At 32.4% G+C, this 15730-nt stretch overlaps 2 protein-coding genes and 1 non-coding gene across 5 annotated transcripts; 2 read left to right on the forward strand and 1 right to left on the reverse strand.

Moving 5' to 3' along the window:
- Positions 1–744: 744 nt before the first annotated feature.
- Positions 745–1440, forward strand: LOC121174291 (secreted RxLR effector protein 161-like). Its single transcript, XM_041013275.1, has one exon. The coding sequence runs from the start codon at positions 745–747 to the stop codon at positions 1438–1440; it is 696 nt and encodes a 231-aa protein (XP_040869209.1).
- Positions 1441–5896: 4456 nt separating this feature from the next.
- TRNAK-UUU (transfer RNA lysine (anticodon UUU)) lies at positions 5897–5968 on the forward strand. Its single transcript has one exon. It is a non-coding gene; the product is annotated as a tRNA-Lys (tRNA).
- A 296-nt stretch (positions 5969–6264) lies between these two features.
- LOC100801655 (uncharacterized) lies at positions 6265–14911 on the reverse strand. Of its 3 annotated transcripts, none has more exons than XM_014768699.2 (6): positions 14498–14911; positions 14026–14265; positions 12926–13086; positions 12689–12794; positions 12481–12603; positions 6265–6617 (listed from the first exon to the last, which is right to left on the reverse strand). In XM_014768699.2, exons 1-6 carry the CDS (start codon positions 14687–14689, stop codon positions 6486–6488), a joined length of 954 nt encoding a protein of 317 aa, XP_014624185.1. In that variant the 5' UTR covers positions 14690–14911; the 3' UTR covers positions 6265–6485. The 3 variants fall into 3 exon arrangements, with proteins under 3 accessions (XP_014624185.1, XP_014624182.1, XP_014624186.1); XM_014768696.2 differs by having other exon boundaries at positions 13999–14265; XM_014768700.2 differs by having other exon boundaries at positions 13999–14265; positions 14494–14635.
- Between the last annotated feature and the right edge of the window lie 819 nt (positions 14912–15730).

Below are 15730 nucleotides of genomic sequence, written 5' to 3' on the forward strand. Positions count from 1 at the left end.
GTGTATACCACAAGTTTAGTGGGAGTAAATACTCATTCTTGGTGTTATATGTCAATGATATACCATTGACTATAAGTCTTTACCCAAAAGGAAGGCATTGACTATAAAGAAACCTTTTTTCCAATATCTTCAAAGGATTCTTTTTGAACAATAATGGCATTGGTAGCTCATTATGATTTAGAGCTACATCAGATGAATGTTAAGACTGTGTTTCTAAATGGTGACATTGAAGAAACAATTTATATGATGCAACTAGAAAACTTTGTATCAGGTGACTCAAAGTCTATGGTTTGCAAACTAAATAAATCCATCTATGGTTTGAAACAAGCTTCCCATCAATGGTATTACAAGTTCCATCAAGTCATTACCTCATATGGTTTTGAGGCAAATGCAGTTGATGATTGTGTATACCACAAGTTTAGTGGGAGTAAATACTCATTCTTGGTGTTATATGTCAATGATATACTGCTTACTAGCAACGATATAAGCTTCTTACAAGAGACTAAGAAATTTCTGATGAAAAATTTTAAGATGAAAGATCTTGGGGAAACCTCTTTTGTATTAGGAATTAAGATACTAAGAGATCACTCTCAAGGTATCATAAGGTTGTCACAAGAGAGTTATATCGATAAGGTCCTAGATAGATTCGGCATGAAAGATAGTAAACCAGGAGATACCCCGATAGCTAAATGAGACAAATTTAGTCTCAAACAATGTCCCAATAATGACCTTGAAAGAATAGAGATGCAAAAGATTCCTTATGCATCAGCAGTAGGAAGTCTAATGTACGCTCAAGTTTGTACTCGTCCCGATATAGCATTTGTAGTAGGAGTTCTGGGAAGATATTTGAGTAATTCTGGAATGCATCATTGGAAAGCAACAAAACGTGTGATGTGTTACCTAAAGAGAACAAAAGGATACATGCTCACTTATCAGAAGTATGAGAATTTGGAGATTATTGGGTACTCAAACTCTAATTTTGCTGGATATCAAGATAGCAAACGCTCCACATCTGGATACATATTTATGTTGGCTGGAGGAACTATCTCTTGGAAGTTTGCTAAACAGACTCTCATAGCTTTTTCGACCATGGTCGCAGAGTTTATTGCTTGTTTTGAGGCATCCAACCATGGGATATCATTAAGAAATTTTGTCACTGGTTTACGTGTGGTTGACGGCATTGAAAGATCATTAAAGATTTATTGTGACAATAACTCAGCAATTCTTTACTCCAACAACAATAGGAGTGCAACCAAATCAAAGTTTATTGACATCAAGTTTTTGATTGTTAAAGAAAGAGTTCAGAATAGACAGATTTCCATAGAACATTTAAGGATTAATGATATGCTAGCTGACCCACTTATGAAAGGTTTGATACCTAAAGTTTTTCATGAGCACACTACTCATATGGGAGTGACTCCTTATAGTACCTTAGTTTAGTGGAAGTCCCATTTATGTTCTATATATGCCACATGTTTTTCATATATTTGTATTGATTGATTTTCTATAAAATAAAGTTGAAGGTTATCATTTCATTTTGAGCTTGTTTTGTTTGCAATATTTATATTGTGTTTGGATTGATCTCTATAAAGAATAAAGTTTAGATTAGTTGTAAATGAACATGAATGAGATCACGTTGCATGTTATTTTCATGCCGCTTATCCATATTTGATCAATGTCATCAAGTATATATGACATTGGTTATCATTGTAGCTCAATCAGGTTGGATTGTGAGGAAAACTGCAATGGTTCTGTATTACTATATAAGATGGACTAGATTGTTTAAGGAAAGACTAAAAGTAAATAACATATGGTTGCGCGCCTAAAGACTTTTGCAATATAAATGATTAATGTTAATATGAAGCTCAAGTGGGAGATTGTTAGGAATTTTATAATTCCTAATTAATTAATTAGTGTGTGCTACATATTATATTTATCATTTATATTAGTTATTTATATTTATGGGCTCAATAAAAGTGATCTAATTTGGTGAGTCTATTGGACTATCATCATAAATTAATATGTACTTGATAAGCGAAAACCAGTTTGGCCCGTTAAGAAATAATGAGAACTCTAACAGGTTAAAACCTAAAGTAAGGTTGTGATCCCCAATACACCAAAATCAAAAAATTGTATTCTCTTCTCCCCATCTGATGAGAAAAATATATATATTTGGGCATTCAAATTCTGCAAATATATATATATATATATATATATATATATATATATATATATATATATATATATATATGGGCATTCAAATTCCTATTCTACACCTAATGTGAGAGAGAAAAATGAGAAAAAAAAAGAAAAAAAATATAGACATAATAAATGATATGATGTGACAAAAAAAGATAAAATAAAAGATATTGATAAAATGTTTAAAATTAAAGGATGTCCTTATATTATTGTTCTTGAAAAAAATACCTCTAAAGTAAAAATACTTGTGTATGTATATATGATTCAAATATCACTTATTCTATTATAAGTTATTTTTTTCAATTTTTAAGAAATTTACTCGATTTCCTAATATAAACTAGTTATATATATATATATATATATATATATATTACTTTTTTATGCAATATATTATTCATATTTTCCATATAATTTTGTATATTTTTCTTTTGGATCATTTTTAAAAATTTTCTTAAATTAGAATATCATAATGTAACATGTTAGAATTGTAGATATAATTTCAATTTTACTTAAGGGAATGTATTAAATTAGGATTTTAAAAGACTATTTTAGCATAAAAAAGTCTTAAAAATTATGTAAGAATATTATGACTTGTTAGATTTCTTTACAAGACTTTTATGATAATTTGAATTTTATATCATAAGAATTCAAAGAATTTAAAAGGATTTTATAGATTTATAAGATTTAAAATGTTTTATAAAATTTGAAAGGATTTTATGAATTTTTAAAAACACATTCAAAATTACAAGAATTAGTGAAAAAACAATAAGAAATGATGAGATTTAAATAAAAAAGTAAGATGGATATAATTTTTTAATCTTTTAATATCTAAATTGATTATAACTTTTTGTTCTCTTATTCTAACTCCTCTTGTAATAGTATTTTCTCATTCTCACTTTTTGGATTTGAACAATAGATTTAAAATTACATGTTTGTTTTTCATTTTTTTTAATTACTACAATTATTCCATGATAAACCCAATGACATGTTTAAATGGGGTAGAAGAAAGTGGTGAGGGTGAAAAATTTATAGGAGGATACAAAATTATGTGGATAACAAAATTAAAGGTAATAATTACAAAAATATTGGTGATGAACATAATATAAGAAAAATATGATTAGTCTTAACACTTAAGACCAACATTAGTTTATAGGAAGGCTACTGAATTATGAATGACAAAATTAAAGGTGATAGTCACGAAAATATTACATTGAGTAGATCATAAACATAATTAGTATAAGAAAAACATGATTAACCTTAGTACATAATAAAAACATTGATTTAGAAAACAAAAGGGAAAAATGGAGAGGGGAGAAATATATTTGATATTTTTTTATTAAAAAAGAATAGGAAAAACATAATGACACACAAATCTTGAAAAATATTAAAGAGACAAGAATATGTGTGATGAGAAAAAATAAAATTTGGCAACCAATAAAAAAAGAAAGAAAATAGTTTAATAAAATCTCAAGGGTTTGAGTGTGATTGTTTGATAGATATTTTATACTAATAAGTCTGACGAAATTTATCGAAATCTTTTTTAAAAACAATTTATCGAAATTTGTATATTTTTTAATATCAAAATACTTTTTATGTTATAAAAAATTCTAATTGAATGCCACCAGGTTTTGTTGTCCTCAATAAAAATTCTTAAAAGTCTAAATTAAATATCACAAGACTTATTTATATCATTTAAACATCCTGATTGAATACCACGAGAATTTTATTAAAAAAAATCTTTTAAAATCTTAATCCAATATACCCAAAAATTAAAATAACATTATGTAAAGGAAGAATTTTATTTCGCTCATATTAATTAGTTTTAATTTTCATTTCTGTTTTTAATGTGTGGGATGGACCTATTTTAGATGAAAAAGTTCCTCCGTCCTAATTTTTATTACTTTGAGAGTTCCCTTTGGTTTCGATTTTTTTTTTTTAACTATGTCTACCTTTTTTTAATACAACCGCCTATTTTTTTGATTGAATATACAACATATTTTTTTTATATTTCTTTGATTTCACTATACTTATATTATTAAATCTAACGTGCAGGTAGAGTTTTTACATTAATTGTTTTCAACTTTGATTTTATGTTATGTGAACATTTTTTCACTATTATAAGTTCTGAATTTCTTAACTTTTCATTACCTGAGCACGATGTTTACTTCTTGTTCACTTTATAATAATTTATTATTTTTTTCCGTGTATTTCTCTTTTGTTGCTTCTATTATTTTAGAAATAGGCATGATTTAATACTCACTTATAGACCTGTCACATAACAACCCCTGCGAACGATGGAAAATGGTTTTTTTTTTTCAAAATTATCAAATGGGATAAAATTTAAATTAATATAGACTTCTGAATTGAATTGAAAGTGGTATTATGACTTTAAAGTCATAAGAGAGTATTTTTTTTTTCTTTTTCCATTGAAGTCATAGAAAACTTTACGATTTTAAATTTTATTTTTTAATTCGTAAATTATTTATGACTTTAAAGTTGTAAATAATTTTTTATTTTAATTATTTAATGAATTAATGTATGTTTTCTTTTTTTAGTTTTATTTAATATTTTTCTATATTTTTTGTGTATTGTTTTATTTAATGTATTTTCTATATTCAATGTTTTCTATATTTTTTACTAATTTAAGGATTATTATTTGTTTTGTAAATTAAAGAAATTCAAAAGACTTAAATTTAAATTAAAATATTAAAATGTACTACACATGTTTGTTTAACAAAAATATTAATAATTGGATGATGTCCACAATGAGTTTTCCTGGATATGTGCGTCAAGGTCTTTCATCTTGTTGCACTTGATTTGATGGTAGTTGTTATCCTCTTATTCTATGACCTCCGGCTCTTGTTCTTGGATGATGATGTGTAACTATTTGTTTTTGTTGAGGAACATCATCATCACAATGACCATCATTATATTGTTGTTATCATCATTTTTCTCCTCATCCTTGTGGTTCATATCATACATATGAGTAGGTAATGATAGACGATAACAAGAACTTGATGGACGATAATAAGAACTCGATGGTCGACTACCACAATAAATTAAGTGCAACAAGAGAGAAAAAAATCTTGACACAAATCCAAGAAAATTCATTGTGAGACATCATCCTACTATTAATATTTTTATTTAAATTTAAGTCTTTTAGTTATTTTTTTAATTTACAAAAAAAATAATCGTTAACATTAGTAAAAAAAATATAGAAAATATTAAATATAGAAAATATATTAAATAAAAAATTTACCAAAAATATTAAATAAAACTAAAAAAGAAAACATTAAATAATTAAAATAAAAAACTATTTACAACTTTAAAGTTATAAATAATTTACAACTTAAAAAAATTAAAAATTAAAATACTAATTTTTTTTAGGATTTTAATGAAAAAAAACTCTTACAATTTTAAAGTGGTATTGAAAAAAATTGTAATATAATTTACAACTTTTAATTAAAAATCCTTGGATAATTTGCTACTTATCCCTTTCTAGATATTAAGGTAAAATTTACTCTCATTTAATAATTTTGAAAAAATTGGCCCTCTTTCTTTTGCTTCGCCTTTTTTTTTTTTTTTTTATAGCTCACTTAAAACAACTCTCAAATAAAGGAATGGGTCCAGGATCGAAAGAAAGTTGGTCCACATTAATAGAAGTCTAATAAATGACATTTCAAACAAATTTTCAAATGCCGTCTTAGCTCAGTGGTAGAGCGCGTGGCTTTTAACCACGTGGTCGTGGGTTCGATCCCCACAGACGGCGTTTTTATCCTAACGCCAAAAATATATGAAATCAGTGCAATCAATATCCCCACGTGGTCGTGGATCTTCAATGTGATTGTTGCCAACATGTAAAACATGTAACTATTATTGGTTTCCATTGAGATTTAGATCACTAAGCATGTTGTTCTTTGGAAAGACAATTGGCCCTGCATTTGGTTGTACATGCTGTGCTATAAACCAAATGAGAGAAATATATTTGGTTGTATATACTTCTATTTATTACTAATTACTATATTTGTTTTCCCACCAGTATAGGGTGTTCAGCAAGTTCTCATAAAATGAGAATTAAAAAATTGAATAGCAAAGAGTTGAGTTGAGAAAATTACATGTTATGAGTTCAACAGAAAAATACTGCCTCCATTCCCAAGTAAGAATGTGATCCCCATAGCATGCAATTCTTACTAGCGAATACAGAATACTAATCGGAAACCCTATCATAACTTTGTATTAAAAGAAATGATCAGCCCTGTTAATGAAACATTAGTCCCTTTTATTTCTTATACATGCGGCAACCAGGAGAGTTTATTTCCCAAAGGTGACAAGGGTGTTCTTGCTGAATCTACATCTTCAAAATCAATCTTCCTCGCTGTTGGGCTACATGTCTTGGGACTAGACTTTCTCTTGTTTGACTGCAAAAACCAAAATAATTCAAATAAATAAATAAGGGTCCATTGGTTACATATTCAAAAAAGTGTCTATGATATAACATGATCTAGTGATTAAATTTTAAGAATTTTAAAACACAAACTAATTTATGTTTGTGACCTAACATGCTTTGCACTAAAGTGACACGAGAAGAGACTTGTTGGATCTAGAACATTAATCTAGCACAAATCAAGCAATGGAAACTTGAATCACACACACAAATTCACCAAGAAAAGTATAGAAGATGAACAAGAAAGAGATGAAGGAAAAAAATAGAATATCGGAATTGCATATCTTGTGAAAAACTGAAATTACACACAGTATTTATCTCATAACAAACTCTCCTATTGTGAAATTACAATTATTCCCCCTACTTATATCAATATAGACAAAATTACCCCTTTCTCTAATACTTTCCTTTAATTCTGTATCTATCACTTAAACTCAACGTTACAATAACAGTAAAAGAAAAACAACAAATCACAGATATGGTGCTATAGCACTTATTCTGGTGCTACAACACCCTTACAACACTTAACAGAGATCTTCGCTGCACTTCAATCACTCCCAATCTGCTCCTTAACTCTTTGAACTGATCAATTTTCAATGGTTTGGTGAATATGTTTGCTACTTGCACAGTAGTTGGACAATACTCAACACTTAGCTTGCCTTTTGTCACTTGCTCTCTAAGGAAATGAAATCGTGTTTCGATGTGTTTGCTCCTCCCATGAGCAACTGAGTGTTTCGATGTGTTTGCTCCTCCCATGAGCAACTGAGTGTTTAGCTAGATTGATGGCAGATTTGTTGTCCACCATCAGTGTAATAACACCCTTTTCCTTCATCTCCAGTTCACCAAAAATATTGTCAAGCCACTAAGCTTGACACGCTGCCATTGCAGCGGCAATGTATTCTGCCTCACATGAGGAGAGAGCTACCACTTGTTCCTTCTTTGAGCTCCACAAGATTGAAGCATCACCATAGAAGAACACATAACCTGTTGTGCTCTTCCTATCACTCTTATCTCCACACCAATCAGAATCACTATATCCCAGAATACCATAATCGAGAGTACCTTTCACATACCTCATTATTCTCTTGGCAGCACAAAAGTGAGAAAGTTTAGGATTCTCCATATATCTACTAATTAAGCCAACAACATACAATAAGTCAGGTCTAGTACAACAAAGGTACCTCAGTGAGCCCACCATTTGTCTATACAATGTTACATCTACTTCTTTTTCATTAGGATCTTTCACCAAGTTCACACCAGTGGTAGTGGGTGTGTCTACAAAATTGCAGTCAACCATTTTGAACTTCTTCACATCTCTTGCATACCTCCCTTGATGCATAATCAATCCCTCATCAGTTCTCTTGAATTCAATTCCAAGAAAATAAGAAATAAGGTCCAAATCAGTGATTTCGAACTCTCTCATCATCTCTCCTTTAAAGTTAGCAATCTCAGTCTCATTATTTCCTGTCACAAGCAAGTCATCTACATACAAGCACACTACAGTCAAATTAGTAGTATTGCTACCCTTTATATAAACACCATGGCTCAGTTGTGCATTTGAGGAATCCAAGCTTCATTAGAAAGCCATCAATGCGCCTGTTCCAGGCTCTAGGCGCCTGCTTTAAGTCATACAAAGCCTTGTTCAATTTGTACACCTTCTCTTCACTTCCTTTTATTTCAAACCCAGGTGGTTGACTCACATAAATCTCCTCTAGAGGACCATTCAAGAAGGCTGATTTCACATCCATATGGTGCATATACCACCCTTTTTGACTTGCTATAGCAGTAATAATTCTCATTGTCTCCATTCTTGCAAAAGGTGCAAACACCTCATTAAAATCAGTGCCAGCCTTTTGCAAGAATCCCTTTGCCACTAGCCTGGCCTTATACTTGGAAATCTCTCCTTTCGGATTCTTTTTTACCTTATAAACCCATTTTACTGCAATAGGTTTTTTCTTAACAGACAGAGGCACAAGTTGCCATGTATTATTCTTTTCAAATAGCTTTCAGCTCTTCTTTCATAGCATCAATCCACTTTGTGTCATTCATTGCTTCCTCCAAGCTCACTAATTCAGATTCAGCAAATAGAGCTAAGTGTACTAGCTCACCTTCCTCCCCTATTGCTGAATCATGTATCAATTCATAATCCTGTAACTTGCTAGAAACTTGTCTAGCTCTCTGTGATTTCCTTACTCCTCCTTGGTCACTGTCATCAATTACTACAGCAGAAGAATCACTTGGCTCATCAATAGGAGCTTCAATCACAACTTTTGTAGGCTCCTCTACCATCTCTTTATCCCAATTCCAATCCTTGGATTCATCAACTACCACATCTCTACTCACGAGCACTTCTTTGGTTACTGGATTAAACAATTTGTAACCACCAGTGGCATGATAACCCAGCAGTATCATTATCTCACTTTTGCTATCTAACTTCTTTCTCAACTGATCAGGCACATGTTCATAACAAATAGAGCAAAAAAATTTAAAATGACTAACCACTGGTTTGCGTCCAGACCATGCTTTTTCAGGTGTGGTTTTATTGAGACTTTTTGTTGGGCTTCGGTTTAGCACATACACTGCAGTGGAGATAGCCTTTGCCCAAAGAAATTTTGGTAGCTTCTTTCCATTAAGCATGCATCTGACCATATTCACCATTGTTCGATTTCTTCTTTCTGCTGCACCGTTATGTTGGGGAGTGTAGGGAGGTGCCACATCATGCACAATACCTTCCAGTTCATAGAATTCATCAAATTCATTGCTAGTATACTCTCCTCTTCCATCAGTGATTATAGTTTTTATCAAGAAACCAGTTTGTCTCTCAACCATTCTCTTGAACTTCTTGAATACTCCTAGCACTTCACTCTTTCTCTTCAAGATATACACCCACATCTTCCTAGTGAAATCATCTAGGAATGATACAAAGTATCTACTCTCACCAAGAGATTCACACTGCATTGGGCCACACACATCAGAGTATATCACTTCAAGCTTTTCTCTTGCCTTAGTTTCAACAAATTTCTTAAAAGGTTCTCTGTGATGTTTAGACTCAACACAATTTTTACATAATTCTTTTGGTACATTTATCAATGGCAGCCCCTAACCATGTTGTGAGTATTCAAGTCACGCGAGTCTCTAAATGTGATGCCACACCTAATCATCTTCACTCACTACTGCAATTAGGCATTTATGGCAAAGTGCTTCAAGATTGGCTCTAAATGTCCTGTTTCTAGACATAGAAACATCACATATCAAACTATTTTTGCCACCTGAATCAAACAGTTTAAGTTTTTTTATCTTCCATAATCACCTTATGGCCTTTCTCCACTAATTGTCCTAGACTGAACAAATTGTTCTCCAGTCCAGGTACATAAAAGGCTCTCTGTGATGTTTAGACTCAACACAATTTTTACATAATTCTTTTGGTACATTTATCAATGGTAGCCCCTAACCATGTTGTGAGTATTCAAGTCATGCGAGTCTCTAAATGTGATGCCACACCCAATCATCTTCACTCACTACTGCAATTAGGCATTTATGGCAAAGTGCTTCAAGATTGGCTCTAAATGTCCTATTTCTAGACATAGAAACATCACATATCAAACTATTTTTGCCACCTGAATCAAACAGTTTAAGTTTTTTTATCTTCCATAATCACCTTATGGCCTTTCTCCACTAATTGTCCTAGACTGAACAAATTGTTCTCCAGTCCAGGTACATAAAAGGCTCTCTGTGATGTTTAGACTCAACACAATTTTTACATAATTCTTTTGGTACATTTATCAATGGCAGCCCCTAACCATGTTGTGAGTATTCAAGTCATGCGAATCTCTAAATGTGATGCCACACCCAATCATCTTCACTCACTACTGCAATTAGGCATTTATGACAAAGTGCTTCAAGATTGGCTCTAAATGTCCTGTTTCTAGACATAGAAACATCACATATCAAACTATTTTTGCCACCTGAATCAAACAGTTTAAGTTTTTTTATCTTCCATAATCACCTTATGGCCTTTCTCCACTAATTGTCTAGACTGAACAAATTGTTCTCCAGTCCAGGTACATAAAATACACCTGACATCTTGATCATCAGATTTCCAACTCCTTCTGCCAGCATAGCTTTACCATCAGCAAACTTGATTCTATTTTTCTTGCTTGAATCAAAGTTGACAAGTCATTCTTTATGACTAGTCATATGTGTAGAACATCTTGTGTCAAGATACCATTCATCAATGGTGCACGTTTCATCTGCAGTAGTCACCATGAGCATCACTAGCTCATTTTCCTCATCATCACCTTTGGCAAGATTTGCCTCATCAACTTGGGAATCCTTCTTCGCATAACACTCATCTGCAAAGTGTCCCCACCTATCACAGTTATAACATTGGATGTTCTGTTTATCAAACCTTTTTCTACCACCTCGATAGTAGCCTCTGCCCCTGATCAGGTTTATTTTCAACATTATTCTGGCCTCTTCCACTACTAGAAACATAGCCACTTCTTTCTCTATTGTTCCTACCACGACCTCTTCCTCTAAAACCACTTCTTCCTCTGTTACTGCCACCAAAATTCTTGTTACTAGATTGAGCCAATAAGGCTTGTTCAGCAATTTTTTGCTTATTTCTCTCTAGCAATCTAAGTTCTCTAGCTTCGAGTGAACTTTGCAATTCTTCTAAACTCATTTCACTTACTTCCTTGGATTCCTCAATTGCATACTATATAATCATATTTTTCCAGTAGAGATCGAGTAATTTTCTCACAAATTTTTCCATCAGTTAGAATCTCACCTTGTGTACCCATCTGATTGGTGACTACCTTTACTTGTGCAAAGAAGTCAACAATCTTCTCATTCTCTTCCATCGTCATCGAGTCAAACTGTCGCTGCAACACTTAAAGTTTCACCTTCTTGATTCGATCTCTACCAGCATAACATTTCTCAAGTTTATCCCAGGCCTGCTTCGCTGAAGTCGCCTTCGAAATCAGATTGAAATTCACATCATTTACACTCTGATGCAGGAAGAATATTGTCTTCGCATCCTTCTTCTTGCTATCCTTGTATGCATTCCTCACCGCCTCAGTTGCGTGTTCTGCTGGTTCCGCTGCTACGCCATTCTTCACGACCTTTCTGTCAAGAACCAGCAATTGTGCAGGGACGTTTCCTCCGTTCGTGCTCAACTTCATTTTCACTCAATTTGTGTTCAATTCACTAAATCGATGAAGAACACTCACTCACACTCGTGTTTCCCAAATTGCAAATTGAAACCTCACCGATTTCACTCGTGTTTTCCGATCCCAGGCTCGATTAGGCTCTGATACCAAAATGTTGGATCTAGAACATTAATCTAGCACAAATCAAGCAATGAAAACTTGAATCACACACACAAACTCACCAAGAAAAGTGCAAAAGATGAGCAAGAAAGAGATGGAGGGAAAAAACAGAATAACGGAATTCCATATCTTGTGAAAACTGAAATTATACAGTATTTATCTCATAGCAAACTCTCCTATTGTGAAATTACAATTATTCCCCCTACTTATATCAGTATAGACAGAATTATCCCTTTCTCTAATAAGGCTTGGATAGGATTTATATTACTACTATTGAAATTTAACAATTTTTTTATGAAAAACTATTCAAAATAACTTTTGGTTTTAACAAGATTTTTTGTATTCTTTTCAGCTGCTGCTGATGTTGAGAATCTAAAACAAATGCATGAATTTTTTTTTCCAACAGTGATTAATTTGTTAAAAGAATTATCTTTTTATAAAAACAAAACTGTAATAGACAGGGTTCTCTTGCAAACATGATAAGACAATATTATGTCAGTATGTCACCTTCGCAGATGCACTTCCGGTAAGTTTCCCACCAGAACTGCTGTGGTACCTTCCCTTGCATCGCTTCGCTAATCTTTTGTTCTCCTCATCCAACACGCTATTTTCATCATACAATAATTTGACCTATGGTATACCAAGTCAAGTTAGTAATTATTTTTCATTACTAATAAATAATCCAAAAACTTGAAAGGTCCACAAAAGTCCTAACCTCCTCTTCAGCTCTGTGAAGGTTAACCCTTAGATTTTCTTTATCATTCTCTAGAGATTTGACTTCAGCAACAAGACACAAAACTCTCCGTGTTGATGGCTTCAAGCTACCAAATCCATAATGAAAATCAGGATTCTAAATATGAATTGATAATAAGAGCAGATATTGATAGTTTAAGCCACGGATATATTAATTGTCGGGTATATGAAATCACAATTAAAGAGGTAGAAGGCTCACCAGTTCCACATTGTCAGCAACTTCTCACAGTGCTCATTTTCACTGTTTGCATTCAAAAATGCATATGTAGTAGACTCATCTATAGTAGTAGTAGTAACTGTAGCCAAAAGGGAGTCAAGCAAATTCTCTTCATCAAGTGTACTTCCAGAAGACGAATCTACCTTCAATAATGAAAAGTAAATACCAGTAGTTAACATTCATGACCAAAGGACTGCAACTTGTAAAAGACTGAAAGCCTTTACCATTTGACAATTAAGAAAATGAGGGGAAAGAAGAACTATAAACAAGGAAATTTCTGTATTAGTAGTGATTAAAATTCAATAATATGTTTTCAACTTAGCAGTTAGCAGCACCAGTGTATCCACAGTAAATTGTAGCAACACCAAGTGAGCGTGCCAAATTATTTTAACAGGGTACATTGTGACTACACGCAGCAGCCATGCCAAACTATTTCAATTTCCATGATATCAATGGAAATGTAAATTAGATAATAGAGTAGTAGATAGTAGATGCAATACATTCCAGGCCTCTTTCCTATAGCTTAATAGCCAAGAGAGAGTAGAACACCACCAAATTCAAATTTCAAACCTGGGTAAGCATATCTATCTATTTATAAGAATTTAAAGAAATTGACAATTGCATAACAATGAGAGTGAAATAAGTTCCAAAGTCCATCCTATCAGATCTCACATCAAATTCCAAGATTCAATCCCCTTCCCATAAAAAATCATTCAATCATGCTCTCCAACAGTTCACATTGGCTTTTGCATAAAAAAACTAACAAAACCTAAGCAAGAAGCCAGGGATGATTTCCAACTAAAAAGTGGCACATTTAAATCAGAAAATGAAATTCCAAGTTTCCAACTAATCAACCCCGACACAAACACAGAGACGGGCTTAGAGTTTATTAGTTTAACCATAAACCTTTACACACTACCCAAGTTGAATAAAACTCAGTTGTTCCCTAAATCATATATTTCATATCGGATAATTAATTAAATAACCGTCCCCTAATTATTCCACATCACAGATTAGGAATCAAACAAGAAAAGCAAAAGGAAAAACAACGATACCGAATCATTCTGCTGCTTGTGTTTGACCAATTCCTGCTCCAACAAGCACAAATCTCGTTCCAACTCGAGTGCACGCTCATGAGCCTCCTGTGCGCGTTCATCAGCCTCGTTCCCAAACTCCATCAACGCTTCCCTGTCATGGTCGTAGAGCGCGCATTCCTGCTCCAATTTCACGCGCTGCTCCACCAGACTCTCACACTCCGCCGCCAACTTCTGATTCTCCTCAACGAACCTCTTCACCGCTTGGGCGTTCATGTTCGCCTCACACTACTCAAGAACAAAACCCCATAAACATAACATAAAAAAAAAATACACTAATGAATCATGATTTAATTACTCATTTGATCCTTAAACATGTACAATTCTTACACTTAGAAACTAGTGCGTATGTGTAAGGACTAAAACAAGTAGTTTCTAAGTAATTGTAGAGGTATAAGGATCAAATGAATAATTGAACCGTTAATAATTGTTATGGAAGCAAAAGAAAAGGATTACAAACTCTAGCGCGTTCGATGAGAGCGTCTTTCTCCTTCAATTTCGCGAGGAGGAAGAGGTGCTGGTCGCGGAGTTGGCGCTGCGATTCTAGGGAAGCGTGAAGCTTGAAGAGGAGGGTTTGCGAGGATACGGGAAGGCCCACGCTGTGATCGATGGATTCCTTGATGTAACCGTCGATTTCTGGAGGAAGATCCATTATTGTTGCTCGAACAAAGTCAAAGGTACGGGTTCGGGATCGGTGGTGGTTGCGATTAAAGGAGAAAGTGATAGCGGCAAAACCCTAATCGGTGAGAATGGTGGACTGTGAAAACGAAAGGGTTTAATTGAAATATATTGATTGATAGCCGTTGGGTGATTCAAATTGAAATATTGATAGCCGTTGGGAGTTAAGACCAGATGTTGATGTTTCGTTTTGCTTGCTCCACTATAATAATTGTGACGGGATTGTATATTTATGATTGTGATTTACTCCTATACACAACTTATAACATGATGATTCTCTTTAGTCTCCCTGAATTAAATATTTTTACAACTACTTACTTCCGTCCCTAAATATTTAAAATTTATTAGTTTAATTACTGCTTTAATCATTAAATTTGTGGGGTATAATCCTGAAGTTTAAAAATAGTTTTTTTAGTAGTTGATTTTTAACATTTTGTTTTTTTAAATCTCTCACATAATAAATTAACAATTTATGATAATTTTTAATACTTTGTAATAGTTTTAAAATACAAATTCAAACGGTAAAAAACATAAATTAATCTATGGCAACTAAAAACATCAATAAATTATCAATTTATTATGTCACATATTAAAAAAGAATAATTTGTGAAAATTCAAGAAAAAAATAATTTTAAATTTTAGAAACTAAAACATGGACATATCCCAAATTCAAAGACTAAAATAATAATTAATCATTATTTAAAATTAGTTTTGATACCAAAAACTAATTTTTATATTTATTGTAAAAGTTGTTGATGACAAAAAAATGGATTAATTTTCCAAATTAAATTATAATGTTGATTTATTTTGAATTTGCATTTTAAAATTGTCACAAAGGACTAAAAAATCAGTCCAAAGTACTAAAAACCGCTATAAAGTGTCAATCTATTGTGTCATTAACTAACAAAATATTTTGTCATATGGACTAAAAAAATATTTTTAAATTTTAAGGATTAAAAGAAAACACATCCCCAAAATTTAAGGAGTAAAACATTAATAAAACCAAATTTAGTAT

Source organism: Glycine max, chromosome 2, assembly GCF_000004515.6.
Source record: "Glycine max cultivar Williams 82 chromosome 2, Glycine_max_v4.0, whole genome shotgun sequence".
Taxonomy (NCBI): domain Eukaryota; kingdom Viridiplantae; phylum Streptophyta; class Magnoliopsida; order Fabales; family Fabaceae; genus Glycine; species Glycine max.

What these genes read in the sequence shown, in the direction of transcription:
- LOC121174291 (XM_041013275.1), top strand. Translation starts at nt 745, where the DNA reads ATGCAAAAGATTCCTTATGCATCAGCAGTAGGAAGTCTAATGTACGCT.
- LOC100801655 (XM_014768696.2), bottom strand. Translation starts at nt 14,689, where the DNA reads ATGGATCTTCCTCCAGAAATCGACGGTTACATCAAGGAATCCATCGAT. An exon ending in ACAAGCAGCAGAATGATTCG is followed by an intron (nt 13,087 to 13,998) that starts GTATCGTTGTTT and finishes TCATTATTGAAG; the next exon opens with GTAGATTCGTCTTCTGGAAG. An exon ending in CCGGAAGTGCATCTGCGAAG is followed by an intron (nt 6,618 to 12,480) that starts GTGACATACTGA and finishes TGGTTTTTGCAG; the next exon opens with TCAAACAAGAGAAAGTCTAG.